Raw genomic sequence first — 14906 nt, forward strand, 5'->3', positions numbered from 1 at the left:
TGCCCCACCTCTTTCTGTACCCACATGGGGGAGCATTTGGCCTGGTGCACCTCATCGGCCCCCGATTGTACTCCTGCACGGGAGCTGGGGCAGTGAAGTTCCCAGTGCGTAAATGGTCCATGCAATATGCAAATCAAACTATTCAAAGGGCTTTTCTATGCAGGTAATAGACATGCACCATACAAAATGGTTTACCTACTTACCTAGATAAATTATTAGGGACCATTGTCTATACAGTTGTGTATCACTTATTGTAAGGAGGATCCTCTTATGTAACTCTGCACTGCTTAATGTGTCATGGTAATATTTGCTATGCTTCAGTTCTATTTTTTAGATTTCTCATTGGTTCTGAAAACCCTAATCCTACTGTATTGAGTACTGAACGTCTCATTTTGTTGACTGTACTGCCTTGAGTACTTGTAAGAAAGATGAAGTATCAATAATGTAAATAAATAAATGCCAATGAGAGAGCTAAGGGCATCCAAAGGGAAGATTGGTCTTCCCTGTCTCTATAACCTTGACTGACCAAGATCAAAAGGAAAGAATGAAGTTTACTGGCAGCTACACAGTTATAATTCTACTACCTGCTGATTTGTGCTCAGTATGGAGTTGCCAGGCAAGTTGCCAAATGGTACAGTAATTAGTAGGGGAGCGGCACAGTTGCTATGGGAGGAGCAATTTCTAGTGCTTCATTTAGTCTTCTTTTAATACGGTTGAGTTGTTGATCTTTTAGGACAGGATACTGACAAGCTACTGTCAATTCTTTCAGCAGATATTAGAGTTGTCCAAATACACAATTGCAGCCTCAACAAAACTGAGTTTTGTTGCGTGACTTCAGATCAACATGGCTACCCACTTGAATCAGCCAGAAGAATGGTATTTTTAAAAAAGAATGGGGTACATAGATGACTTTGAATGATGATGCCTTAAATTACATGGCTTTTGGAAGCACAGTATAAATTTGACATTGTATCTGTCTGGTATACTCGATTTAAAAAATGCTTGTTAATTCAGTAAATGATATATATGAGACTTGTGTTCAAATGTTCCCATTAGCTTAGCAAAACCAATTACTGAACTATTGTTTGTTATTTTATTGTCTGCCTATCTCACTAAGACTTCGAAACAGATTACAAAATGTTGTTAATACAATCAACAGGATGACACATCCAATAAACAATGCAATAAGATGTGGATTGCAGAAATCTGAAATAGAGATGAAACTAAGCTTAAGCATAGATATAACATGTTAAATGATATGGAAATTACAAAGTAGGAGCATGCTCAGAGAAGTAGATAGAAAATACTATTCATTGTAGTACAGCCCACAATCCCCATCCTTTTAACTAAATCATCAGGAGAGGGCAGTAAATAAATATAATCTTTATACAGCTTTTGCTGTATAAATAAAAAGGTAGGGGGTAGGGGGTAAGTGGGCAGAGAGTGGGCAGGGCCTGTCCAGACTTTGGGCCAATCTGGAAACTATGCAAAACTGAAGTATTCAGGAGGGCTTTTTTACATAGGTATTAAGGTTGTATTATAATACAGTGATTCAGAAAGATTGTATTTATTTACTAGAAATAAAGCCCGTTGTAACCTTGTCCAACATTGATATAATTGTACAGCATTGCTAGTTGGAAACATGTTACTATGAATAATTTTTTCTGGATTATTCTCATTCCTTATCAAGATTTAAACTTTATTGTATAAATAGAAAATATTGCCTATACGCAGACACTGTTTCTTTTCTGTCAAGTATAAATGTAAGAAATTTCATATTTCAATTTCCCTAAATTTCCTATTATTCCTAAAAAGGTGGTACTGTTCTATAGCTTCAAAATTTAAAGAAATATTTTACTAGAAATTCAAAGCATTTGTTAAAATTCAAAAAGACAGAGAGATCTCACAATCTTTGTTCTCAGGACCAACCTATATGTTGTATTTACTATATGATCACTATAGCAGGGCACTGCAATTTGGATGGGGACTATACTATTTGGAGGTGGGCAGAAGGGGCTCCTACCTTCCCTTTGCACCATTTTCCCAACCCCAAATGGCCTTCAGAGCAGTATTTGCCCTGTAAAGGGGGTGGGGACAGCACATACCCGAATCAGCATGGTGTGTCAGCTTTGGATTTGGGAGACCTAGGCTTAAACCATGACTCTGCCATGGAAACTTGCTGAGTAACTTCAGGCCTGTCACACAAACACAGCCTAATCTGTTTCATGGGGTTGTTATAAGAATAAAATGGAAGTGAGGGGAATTATGTAAATTACTTTTCATCCCCATTAGGGAGAAAGGTTATGTACAAATGAAGTAAATAAACAAGCATTCAGTGCAAGTGCAACCCCCTAATGAGGCATTTCAGGTCATGAATGCAATACAGTATCAGACAGAAGCAGCAGCCCCTCATAGAAGCATACCAGAAATAGAATTCAATGAGATCTGAACACACTGGAGAAGTGGGTAGATGTGAATAAGATGCAATTCAACTACGATGAGTATAGAATTTGACATCTGATTGACAAAAATGAAAAGCTCACATACTGGATGGGGGCTATATACCTGGGTTGCAATGTGTGTAAACAAGATCTTGGCATATAGGTGGACTGTAAGCTTAAATATGGGTGCAGAAGAGAGCAATAAGGATCACAGGCCTGGAGACCAAACCCTGTGAGGAAAGACTGAGGGTCTTAACAATGTTCAGGCTGGAGAAAAGGAGTTGGAAGTGGGGGGACAAGACATGATTGCTCTCTTTAAGTATTTAAAAGGCTGTCATTTAGAAGATCAGGTTTTTATTCCCTGTCGCAAAGTGGCTTACAATCACTTTCCATTCTTCTCTCCACAGCAGGCACTCTGCGAGATAGGTGGAGCTCAGAGAGCTTCTGACAGGACTGCTTGGTCAGAACAGCTCTATCAGTTCTGTGATGAGCCCAAGGTCACCCAGCTGGCTGCATGTGGAGGTGTGGGGAATCAAACCTGGCTTGCCAGATTAGAAGCTACCACTCTTAACCACTAAACCTGGTGGTGGGCAGGGAGCTGTTCTACTGGCAGCAGAGGATTGGATTTGCAATAGTGGATTTTAATTACAAAAAAAGGTACCAGCTGTTTATTAGGAATTCCTTTTTACATTAAGAATAGGTCAGCAGTGGAACTAGCTGTCTAGGGACATGGTGAGCTCTCCTTCATTGGCAGTCTTCAAGCAGCAGCTGGACAAATGCTTATCAGGAATGCTTCAGGCTGATCCTGAATTGAGTGAGAGAGTTGAACTGGAGGGGCTGGATGGTCCCTTTGAATTGTATGAATCCATGATTAAGCCTTGTTTCCTGTCTGGAGGTTTACATGAGCCAAGCCATACAGAGCAAGACACAACAATTAGCTCTATTGTCCAGATATTGTCATGGATAAGATGAACAGCTGGGATGCTCAGGCAAGGGAGATGATAGAGAATAATTCCCAGTTTGAAATATGAAGAGCAGAGCAGCAGACAAGCTTTATTAGCAGCAGACATTACTCTTTCTTTCATCCAGCAAGGATAAATATGTCCAGTTGTCCCCATATTAACTGAGAAAATGCAATACAGAAAGGATGATAGCTATTGGTAACAATGGGTATATGCAATTTGGCTCTCTTCTACTTCAAGTACCATTAAATCTACAGCAACAAACATAGAAGAAACTGAGAAATTGGCTTATGACAACTCTACCAACCCATCTGATGACTGGTAGAAGCAGCAAAATAATATACAAGAGAACAAGCCAAACTACTCAATTTCCATTATTATATGAGAAGGGCTAGTTAGTCAGTTCTATGTATAAATAATGAAGATTTTGATAACTGCTCTCCTACATGCTTAGCACATTTTTAAAAACCTAATGCTTCGAAGTCAGATTGATGTGGGGGTTAGGATAGTGGACTTCTAATCTGGCCAGCTGGATTTTATTCCCCACTCCTCCCCCACAGCAGCCAGATGGGTGACCTTGGGCTCCTCACAGCACTGAGAAAGCTGTTCTGACCGAGCAGTAATATCAGGGTTCTCTCAGCCTCGCCTACCTCACAGGGTGTCTTTTGTGGGGAGAGGAAAGAGAAGGTGACTGTAAGCCGCTTTGAGACTCCTTTGGGTAGAGAAAAGTGGAATATAAGAACTAACTCTTCTTCTAAACTTTTTGGATGGTCCCTTACAAGTTACAGGTCATTTTTTTAAATAAAAAGAATGACAAAGTGTAATTCTCAGTACACACAGTTGCAGGAAGTAGAACACAAGAGAATTAGCTTGATTGAGTCAAAGAAGGTCATGCATTATTATGTACACAGTCACTCAATCCAACTTTAATCAGAATTGGCAATATGCTCTTATTTGGAGCTTGCCTAGATTCAAATTAATCTTCACCCTGTGGGGCTGGAAAAGAATGTGAAATATTCTGACCAGAATTCCTGTGTGTGGGAAGAACAGTTGAAGGTGAAAACTTCCACAGCACACAGGTTCAAGTTATACAGCATATTTTGCAAGGAGAAAAAGCAATGGAAAAGGGCACTATTACTGATCTGTTCTTCTCAGGTATGCCTGAAAATATGAGCCATATATTTGTCCAATTTTAACAGCAAAACACCATTTTGTAGTTCAGACATCCACAAATCAAACTGCCACATACACAAGTACACTGTTAGTGCTAGGAAAGTAATAGCACCAGATGTTTAGCTGAAGGCAGTTCACCTGCAAGCAGCACAAATGCACTTGGCCCCTCCCCAACCCCAAGGATTCTCAATTTGCATCACCATACTTCCAGTCTGATTTATTAGAACACCATGTCCTTGGCCAGCTAAACCTTTTTCTGTTACAAGCCAGAAGTGAACAGATTCTACAGTAGCAGTAAGGCAGCTACCAAGGTCACAGTATTGATCAGAACTCATAAGAGTTCAACTAGCTCAGTGCAGTAGGACAAAACAGTCTCTGAACCTTCAAGAACTCTGACTAGGCCAAAGGAAAGAGTTTGGCAGGATTTAAAAGAGGGTTATTTAGCACTTACTTTTGAATAATTAAAGGTTAACTTTGTGATTTTATTCCTTCCTTCAAGTCGTTTCCCATAGTGCCACCTTCAGAAATAGTTTTGTCAGTCTAGAAAAATATGCTGAAATGCACCCTAGGGGAAAAGCAATTAAATTGCACAAGAACATTTAAAGCAGTTTCTGACTAAAATCACTCACAATGAAAACCTAACTTTGTTAAAGGAAAGGAGAGTCAGAGACAGTGCTGGTAAACCATGAAGGTCATTAGGTAGCTATAAAACTGTAACCAGTACTTTTACCACATGATATTCCATGTCACTAGCCGACATTTACCACATTATAAAGTGAATGTAGACATTTGTAGACCAAGGAATGCAAGTAACTCCCTGAAGATTTCATCCAATGAGGCAGTCTTGGCAATAATTCCATATAAGTTACATGCTCACAGGTTTTTATTAGATTTCTTGGTCATATATTTTCATTTGTGGCATTATTGATAGCCACAGAGGAGAGCAAATCTCTTACAAGGCACAAAAGCATGCTAAATATGCAGATGGTATAGTAAATCCAATGTAAGGGAACTCAGTAATAAGACAATATTTTGCATACTATATCCAATATTGAATTGTCACTTTTCAGTTCTTGATCCAGTCAGTGATTATTCAGGATCAAATATACCACCAAGTTAGTACCGGAACAATAAGGACTGCAACATAGTTCAGATGTTCATATGCAGCTCAAAGTACACTCAAAATAAAGTAGAAATCGGAAGATAATTGTAAACTGAAAGTTTACAAAGGCTAGATTCTACTACAGCAGGGGTAGTCAAACTGCGGCCCTCCAGATGTCCATGGACTACAATTCCCAGGAGTCCTTGCCAGCATTCGCCAGCGAATGCTGGCAAGGGCTCCTGGGAATTGTAGTCCATGGACATCTGGAGGGCCGCAGTTTGACTACCCCTGTACTACAGTCTACTACAGAGACTTCTGGGAATCCAAAAGAAGTGCTACATTCTTTAATTTGCAAGGAAGTTTAAAAATCTACAGATATTGTCTAATTATGCACATTTCATCAACAATTAAGACAATTCTAATGAGACTCTGGGGAAACTTGTCAGGTTGTTCCATAGGACCAAGCTTAACAAACACAGAACAATCCCCCATCCTATCCATAACTTCTGAACAGCAAATGAAAACTATTATTAGTTTTACTGCTTAGAAAAAACTACACATCAACTTCCATGCTTGAGACAGGCGGGGATAGAGCAATGCTGGGCCTCACCAGTCACCATCTACTGGCACACTCCCAGGGGTGGGACAATGGATGTCACGCCTATACATTTTCCATTTCAGGAGGCATGCCAGTAGATGCATTTCTGCATCAAAAATGTATTTATCTACCCACATCTTGAATTGCTTTGCTTGCCTATGGAGAGGAATGTATCATCAGGAAGCAATCCTCAATATGTACATGAAAGCATTACATGTCTGGGGGGGGGATGGGTATTCAAGAACCAATGAAGTTCAAAGGAAGCAAATATAATGATTGCTGGATATAAAAAGCAATGGTTAGCAAACAGGATTCCAGCTCTTGCATATTTTTTTACACATTATCATTGCAGAAGATTCTATACTGCAGGAGAACATGACTCTGCTGACACTGAGAATTGGTTCTAAGTAAAAAACAACAACACAGATTCCATCTGTAAGAAAACTATACATTTAAAAAATACTGCGTTTTCCATAACAGACTAAATATTATATATTTGTAATGCAGCCAAATACAATGCTTGTTTTTGGAAATATGAGCCAGAAGTAGACTTAAGAACCACTCTGAAGTATCCAAAAGGTTTATAAGGTTTCAGAGGGATAGAGGCAATAAAGTTTCAGTAATTAGAACAAATTAAATAAGTATACTAGTATACATGAAGATGTCAGAGAACAATAATCCTGTATTTTGTAGAGCAAAATATGTCCTGACCATTTCAATCTCCACTTTTTGTTACCAAGTATAAGAATGAATAGAGCCTCTTGTGGTGCAGAGTGGTAAGGCAGCAGACATGCAGTCTGAAAGCTCTGCCCATGAGGCTGGGAGTTCAATCCCAGCAGCTCGCTCAAGGTTGACTCAGCCTTCGATCCTTCCGAGGTCTGTAAAATGAGTACCCAGCTTGCTGCAGGGGGGTAAACGGTAATGACTGGGGAAAGCACTGGCAAACCACCCCGTATTGAGTCTGCCATGAAAACGCTAGAGGGTGTCACCCCAAGGGTCAGACATGACTCGGTACTTGTACAGGGGATACCTTTACCTTTATAAGAATGAATACAGAGAAATACCCAGATCCATCAAAATATCCAGGATCCTATACTCTGCAGACAAAGCAAGCTTGACAGGCCTCTGTAGCATCAATAATACAAAAATATTTCATCGGAGAGCCATTCTACAATAAATTTACACTAGGAAGAAATCAGCTATACATGTCCCCAGACAATGGAATCCTGACTAGGCTACTCGGCTACTCAGAGCCAAAAAATACCTAATCAGTATTTTTCAGGAACTAATCAACCAGGGTTTTGTTTGTTTGTTGCCATCTAAAATGGCTAACCCTGACAAAATTCTGGATTTTTAGGACTGCTAGACAGCTGCAGTTGACATGCATTTAAAGGACTACATCTACAACTTTCTGTCCCTTTGGAGAGAACTGTTAGCTTGGAGAAGGCATTTAAAGGGACTACAAACCCTTTAAATGCCTTCAGAGCTCATTCACGCTGCCATGTCATGCAAAAAGCATTAATATTTCTTTAAATGCTTTCTTTTTAAGAAAGGGGGAACCGAACTTGCCAGATCAGATCAGTTTGGGGTCTGACCCTTTTCAGGGTTCAGGGTCTGAGACCCTTTTTTTTTTGTGCCCATCCCTAATTAGCATTCTAAAGGAGGTAATAGGTATTCCATGTTCTATGGGAGTGGACTTTTATTTACCTTTTTATTTCTTGCTCTGAATCAGAGCATGATGTGAAAGGCTCTACTTGTTTGCTGGCATCTGCAGAAGTGGCAATAAATGTGCCTTAATAAGAAAGTGCTTAATAAAAAACTGCTGAAGATTATGCCACCAGTAAAGAAGCATTTTACTAATACTCAAGCAGTAAGGTACTTCTGACCTAAGTTCAAGCAAATTCTGCCTCAAATTAAAATGGCAGGGGGAGAAGAGAGCAGACAGTACCACCTCAGCTACAAAGTTCTGCGAATTTGGTTTAAACAGGTGTCAATCCAGACAAAATAAAATTTTTCTTTTACTTTAGAATCTCTAAAGGAGAACATGCAAATCTTCCTATGACTTACCTACTGTTATGTTCCCCACTAGCTACTACCATGGCAATTTGACCAATGTCCCAAGATTCCTTTTGGGCAGGTGGCTGCCCTTTAGTGCCCCCTCCCAGTTTCTCAGGTCCTTGGGCCATCTGGTTTCTTATCACACTCTGAATATTATGGCTGCCTTTTCTGCCTCTAGGTGTTACGTTGTAAATCATGCATATTCTTTGTAGATAAGGGAGTACCTTCTGTAAGATCACAGACTGTGGAAAAATGGCATGGGGGATGGCAAGCGGGACTTTCTCAAACTTCTGCATGTGATCAGCTTCAGCAACAAAGCATTCTATGTAGTTGTTAATATGTCTCTCAAATAAACGACTGAAATTTCTTTATAAACTTAGAGCTTGCCTTCTTGGGGAGAATGGACACCTATGTGCCTATGAAATAGAGGAAATATATGCTCCAGCTTAAGGTCTATTATCTACAACTTTCTTAAGAGCAGTCAAGAGGACTATTTCAAGAGAACTATTAAAGAAGTGCACTGATGTGTCTTTTTGGACTTAAACTTGGCAACAGATCATATAATAATACTATTTCACTTGTCAGCCTTTGCTACTTACATGAACCTGCCTTATATTGAATCAGACCATTAAGGTTGGTATTGCCCACTCCAAGTGAGAGAGGTTCTCTAGGATCTTAGCTAGAGGTGCTTCACATAACCTACTTCATCCTTTAAAACTGAAGATCCCAAAACAGGGAGTGAACCAGAAACATTCTGCATGTGAAGCAGATGTTTTACACCTGAGCCACAGCCCCTTCCCCTATCATGCTGGGAGAGAATGTGAGATAATCAGAACAGAATTACTCAAAAAGGATCACATCCTTTTTCATAAATCAAATAAAGAGCTCTCTATCAACTAAACACTCAACTAATGCCAAACTAACCTGCTTGCTAGCAACCTGATCTAGTATGGAAAAATCATATTGGAAACTTTCTGTATGATGCAGTCATTCCTGTCAATTGTTAAGGCATGTATATCTTGGAACTTCTAAAAAATAGACAGTTGAGTTTGTAACATCTGTTTTTATAAGGAACATAAACTTAATTCAAAATACAATGAAGATTTAAAACATAATATCCACTAAGATTTAAAACATAATATCCATCATAACTTCATTTTCAATCCTAATTATATAGTAAGCATTCAAACAGATAAATCCTACCTAATGTATGAACTTGGGCCTAAATTACCTCATAGGGCTGTTGTGAGGATAAAATGGGAGGGACAACGAAGTATGTCACCCTGAACTCCTTGGAGGATGGGCAGAATTAAAATATAGTAGAAGTATGTGAACTACAGAAGAAAAGTTGGTTTTTATATCTCGCTTTTCATTGCCCGAAGGAGTCTCAAAACAGCTTACAATCGCCCTCCTTTCCTCTCCCCACAACAGGCACTCTGTAAGGTAGGTGAGGCTGAGAGAGCTCTGATGGGACTTCTCAGTCAGAACGGCACTATCAGGGCTGTGACAAGGCCAAGCTCACCCAGCTGGCTGCATGTGGAAGAGAGGGGAATCAAATCCAGCTTGCCAGATTACTAATAGCTCACTAATTCAGGGTAAACTTATAATAAATGGGTCCGACACAATCTTTGAATATTTGCTTCATTTTTCCTTACTTGGGCTCCTCAAGCAGCTTATATCATTGTGTCCTCCATTTTATCCTCACAACAATCCTGTGAGGTACATTAGGGTTAGAGGTTGCATCTTGTGCAATGTTGCCTAGTGAGCTTCCGTGGCACAGCAGGAATTACATTCTGAACCTCCCAGACTCTAGTCTGGCATGCTAACCACTGCACCGTATCAAAGTGGTTACACTCTAGCCCTAAAAATATGTTGTGAATGCAGTTTTCCTGGATTTCAGTGGAATTTGCTTCTATCAAATATATTGGGTCTAAAGAATTCTTCTGTAGGTGATTCAGATGAATACACCAGCATATCATGAGTAGCCCAGTGTGCCCCATGTACTAGGCATGTACAGTATAGACATGTGTATCTTTACTACATGAGTTCAAGGATATAAGACAGGACAGAAATGTTTTAAATAAATAATAAATGGCAGTGAGGGGATTTGACCCTGTTTCGCAAATGAAGGGGGCTTATACTCAGGTCCATCAAGGTCAGTATTTCTTGCTCAAGAGAGGCACCAGTTCTCCAGGCTCTTAGGTCTTTCACATCACTGCCCGGCCCTTTTAAAGTGCAGATCCCAGGGACTGTTCCTGGGACTTTCTACATGTAAAGCGGAGGCTCTTCAATTGAGTCCCAGCCCCTGAACAAAAATGACCTCACGTATGAAACTGAGGCATAACTTCGGTATAACTTTTTTCCCCAGCCTGACGCACCCCAATTATTTAAGTACTAGACAGAGATTCATCGTTCATAAATAGAAGCTTGCAGTCTCAGAACTCTTCTGCAATTTGCTGCATGGCACTTCCATTAGATCAGGGCTTTAAAAATTGAGGAGGGGGGCAAATTAGGTTTGTAAAGGTTTCCCAACATGGCTATGTCATCATCACACCGTTTCATAAATGGAAGAACCACAGATGCACATGTATTTATTTTTATAATTGCCTATTGGGAGACAACAACAACAAAACAAATGCAACTACATATTCTCTTTCTCTTTTTGCACTCTTATACTATACATATTTACGAGCAAAATTTGACAAAGCTTAAAAAAAACCCCTAGCATTCAAGTTTAAATGTATGACTGAGGTCAGCTCTAACAGTCACTTCTGACTGTTTAATAGCAAATTCAGAAAGAGTTTACGTTTTTAGTAAGAAAGTATGGGTAAAGCCTCTGGGAACTTGCTTGGTGGGAAGGTTCACTCTCCAAACTATTTGCATTTGACACCAAGCTGATTAGATCAATTATGCACAAAACAATTACAACTCCTCAGTTAACCCTTTTGAAGAACTGGACAGAAGGGAAAAGGTTCAAATGTGTTTTTAAATAAAGGCAGTCTTTTAAATAAAGGCAGTCATACTTCAGCTATGAACAAAAAAGTTATAATTCACCTAAGAAAAGCAGCACTCTGTTTGGAACCATTGTCCTGTGCTTCCTTCAGGTTTTATCCACAAACCATGTCTCATAGGCCAAAAGAGAACAGAATGTTCCATTGCATTGTTTATGGCATGTCTGATTATTTTTATATATATTGTAATCCTCCTTGAGTTTCAGAGATAAATGCAAGTTATAAATTAAGTGAATAAAGTCCAGCAGAACAAATCTAAATTTATGTACTCAGAGGAGGTGCTGTTCCACTAACAGCAACAATTATGGTGGGTTATAGAAGGCTTTAAGAGCCTCTTGTGGCGCAGGGTGGTAAGACAGCTGACATGCTGTCTGAAGCTCTGACCATGAGGCTGGGAGTTCGATCCCAGCAGCCGGCTTAAGGTTGACTCAGCCTTCCATCCTTCTGAGGTTGGTAAAAATGAGTACCCAGCTTGCTGGGATGTAAAATGGTAATGACTGGGGAAGGGAATGGCAAACCACCCCATATTGAGTCTGCCAAGAAAACGCTAGAGGGCGTCACCCCAAGGGTCAGACATGACTCAGTTTGCACAGGGGATACCTTTACCTTATAGAAGGTTTTATTTTTTAAAATACCTTAAATTAGGCAAAAGCACAAAGTAAAAACCATGACCTGCATTTTGTGATCTCCCTGGTCAGGTGTTTTAGGAGGATAGCTATGCTGATCTGCAGTAGAACAACTAGATTGTTATCAGACAAAGGGAGCTTTGATTCCTGAAAGCTCATACTCTGAAAATCTTGTTGGTTTCTAAAGTGTTGCTGGATTCAAACCTAACCAGTCAGGTATGGCTCAGTGAAGTGCCAAAGGCTAAACAAGAATATATTCCAGGTAGCAAAGACCCTCACAATTTTGTCTGAAGGTGTATTCATGCAAATCAAGCCGAAGCCACTATGAAGGTCTTGATTTTATCACACCTGTTCTACAAACCATAGCAATGGTTCAAAGGCAACAATAACATAACCTTTTAGTTATAGCTTTTGAGTTCCCTAGAATTCTCCTTCAGGCAGCAAGTTCAGCACTAAATACCAAAAGGGGTGGGAAAACAAGAGAAAAGGAAAAGGATCTGGCCTAGATCCAGTTTACAAACTAGAACTGAAAACCATCCGGGAGGCAACCAGAAGGGGAAGAGCAAAAGGCTGATTTATATAATCCCAACCTGTGGATTTAGTTCCATGTCTGAACACATTATAATGGTCCACATATGATACTACAATAGCCATACAAATAGTGAATGCTATAGATTTGAAGGGGGGCGTAAGAGGTGATGTTCTTCACCTTTAACCTTCAAGAGTCCTTTATAATGAAAAATCGTAAGGAACTCTAATTTTGATCCTCTCATGATTTTGTGTCTAACTGACAGAAAATTCTTAACCAAGCAATCCTGAAATATACTAGACTAGTAATCAAGCCCGCTGTAAGAAAAATACAGCGGGCGCTAGGTAAGGGAGCCCCCGGCAGTCGCGCACAGCGCGGCTGGCGGTGGCTCCCTTGGCCGGTGGCATCGGAAGCCACCGGCAAGGGAGCAACTGCAAGCCTGCATTGTTGCATCTTGTTCCTGCATTGTGCAGGGGGTTGGAGATCCAACTTTATGATTCTATGATCTTTTGATGACTGGACATAATTGTGAGTTGTATATTATTTAAAAAACTACAAATATAAACCCCCCCCCAAATAAAAAATTATGCTATCTACATTTCAAGCTATTTATTCCATTTAGGAGGTTAGCAGTGTCTTGGAATACAGATAGGCTACAACAGGGTGTAACAAAGCCCAAAGGGCTAGGAATTATTACACTAAAATACCTGAAAGGCCTTCAGCAGGAACTCTTACAATGGACACATCTATCTATAACTATTAAATGACTAATAAAATCAGAGTCCAGTGCCACCTTTAAGACCAAGAAAGATTTATTCAAGGCGTGAGCTTTTGAGTGCAAGCACTCTTCCTCAGACTATGAACTGACCATCATGAGAGTGGGAATAAATGACTACTAAGGCATAAGTATTACAGTGATTTTAAGATCAGAATTAGTAAAGTAACTTTAGATCAGAAAAGAAAGTACATGTTTCAGCTTTTCCTAATGTATAGTTGTGGTTTTCTTTCTGATCCCTCCCCAATAAAAGTCCTGAAGTTTTACATCGGTCCGAAATCAAAAGGTGCAAAGTGTGAATGAGAAGTCTAAGTCGATCTTTCCTGGGGAGCAGCCAACTGAAAGCCTACACTACAGATCACACCGAGGAGCATGGGGGTCTCACATTGATGCTAGCCTGCCATGTGGATGACGAGCCACCCCCGGCAGCATGTAGCTCATACACCATGAACAGGCGCAAGCCATACTCTTAGAGGAGAACCCTCGACAGTAAACAGAGAGCTCCAAGCCAGCCTTTCAGCTGCAGAAAGCGGCCGGGCCAGCCCTCCCCAAGGCCTCCTTGCCTTTCAACCTCGACCCAGCACTCTCGCTGCCAGCAAAGCAAAACGCCTGACCGGCTCCAGCGCCCTCCCACGCCTCACCTCTCCGCAACTTCTTCCTCGGCCTTATTTCCCCACACGCCACCGCACAGGGTCACGTCTGCAAGCCCCGGAAGAGGCTTTCCGTGTCAGGTCTCGGCTCGAAAGGCGCCGCGGTCTGCGAGGCATGTGCAGAGCGCCTCTCACTACAAGCGACCTCCGGGGTCACGAAGGGAAGCTCGCCAGCCATAGGGCATGACTTTCAGGGACGCCGCTGCCCCTTCGAGACGGAACCCGGCCCGGCCCACCAACACCCCCGTCTTGTCCCGCGCGACGAGGGAGGGAGGGAGAGAGGACACCGGCTGGCCGGCCGGCCGGCCCGCACCTTCTTGGGCGCCTTGGTGAGGGTGGACATGAACGAGAATTTCTCGGCGTCCTCCATCTCCTTGGCTTGCTTCAGCTCGTCTCCGACGGCCGCGTCCGGCACAGAGGACATCCTGCGAGAGGAACAAAGGGCAGGCCGCGATGGCAAGGGAGCCGCTGCTGCTGCTGCTGCTGCCGCCGGTGCTGCCGCCGCCGCCTTCTACCTGCCTCCCCCCACACCGGCTCCGTGACCTCGCTCTGCAACCACCAAGACTGCAGCCACCGCGTTTCAACAGGGGGCGGGACCGGGCAGCCACTCGCGTCACCACGCACGCGCCCAGTAGGCCCGGACGCAGAAGCCGGGCATTCGAAGCCACGCAGAAGGTCCTGCCAGTAGCATCACCACGCCAGCCGGAGTGGGGGCGGGGCAGCGCCGCCGAGGAAACGGTGGGCGGGCGGAAAGTTCAAGGAGGAGGTCGCCGTGACCGCGGTCGCGGTGCCGATAGGACGGACTGGACTTCGGTTGGGGCCTGTCGGAAAGCTGGCTGGCCTACACATGCCGCAAAAGGAGGTGGTAGACGAGATAGATTAAAAAGGGTGGCCAGATTTTTAATGCTCCCCCGTATAAAGTCTACCCGTGATTGGAAAAAAATAATGAGGGGTAGTTCTACTGTTACCCAATGGATGCTG

The 14906-nt window shown here is 41.8% G+C and overlaps 1 protein-coding gene across 2 annotated transcripts in view; it reads right to left on the reverse strand.

The window, feature by feature from the left end:
* The window catches only part of AHCYL1 (adenosylhomocysteinase like 1), a 59120-nt gene extending 44597 nt beyond the window's left edge, over positions 1-14523 (reverse strand). The window contains exon 1 of one of the 2 annotated variants that reach the window (XM_077334182.1): positions 14239-14521. In XM_077334182.1, coding sequence (XP_077190297.1) covers positions 14239-14349 — 111 coding nt within the window. In that variant the 5' untranslated portion in view covers positions 14350-14521. Of the gene's footprint in view, positions 1-14238 lie in introns of both variants that reach the window. The other variant, XM_077334183.1, reaches the window with a different exon arrangement.
* Between the last annotated feature and the right edge of the window lie 383 nt (positions 14524-14906).

Source organism: Paroedura picta, chromosome 4 (genome assembly GCF_049243985.1).
Source record: "Paroedura picta isolate Pp20150507F chromosome 4, Ppicta_v3.0, whole genome shotgun sequence".
In the NCBI taxonomy this organism is placed as follows: Eukaryota; Metazoa; Chordata; class Lepidosauria; order Squamata; family Gekkonidae; genus Paroedura; species Paroedura picta.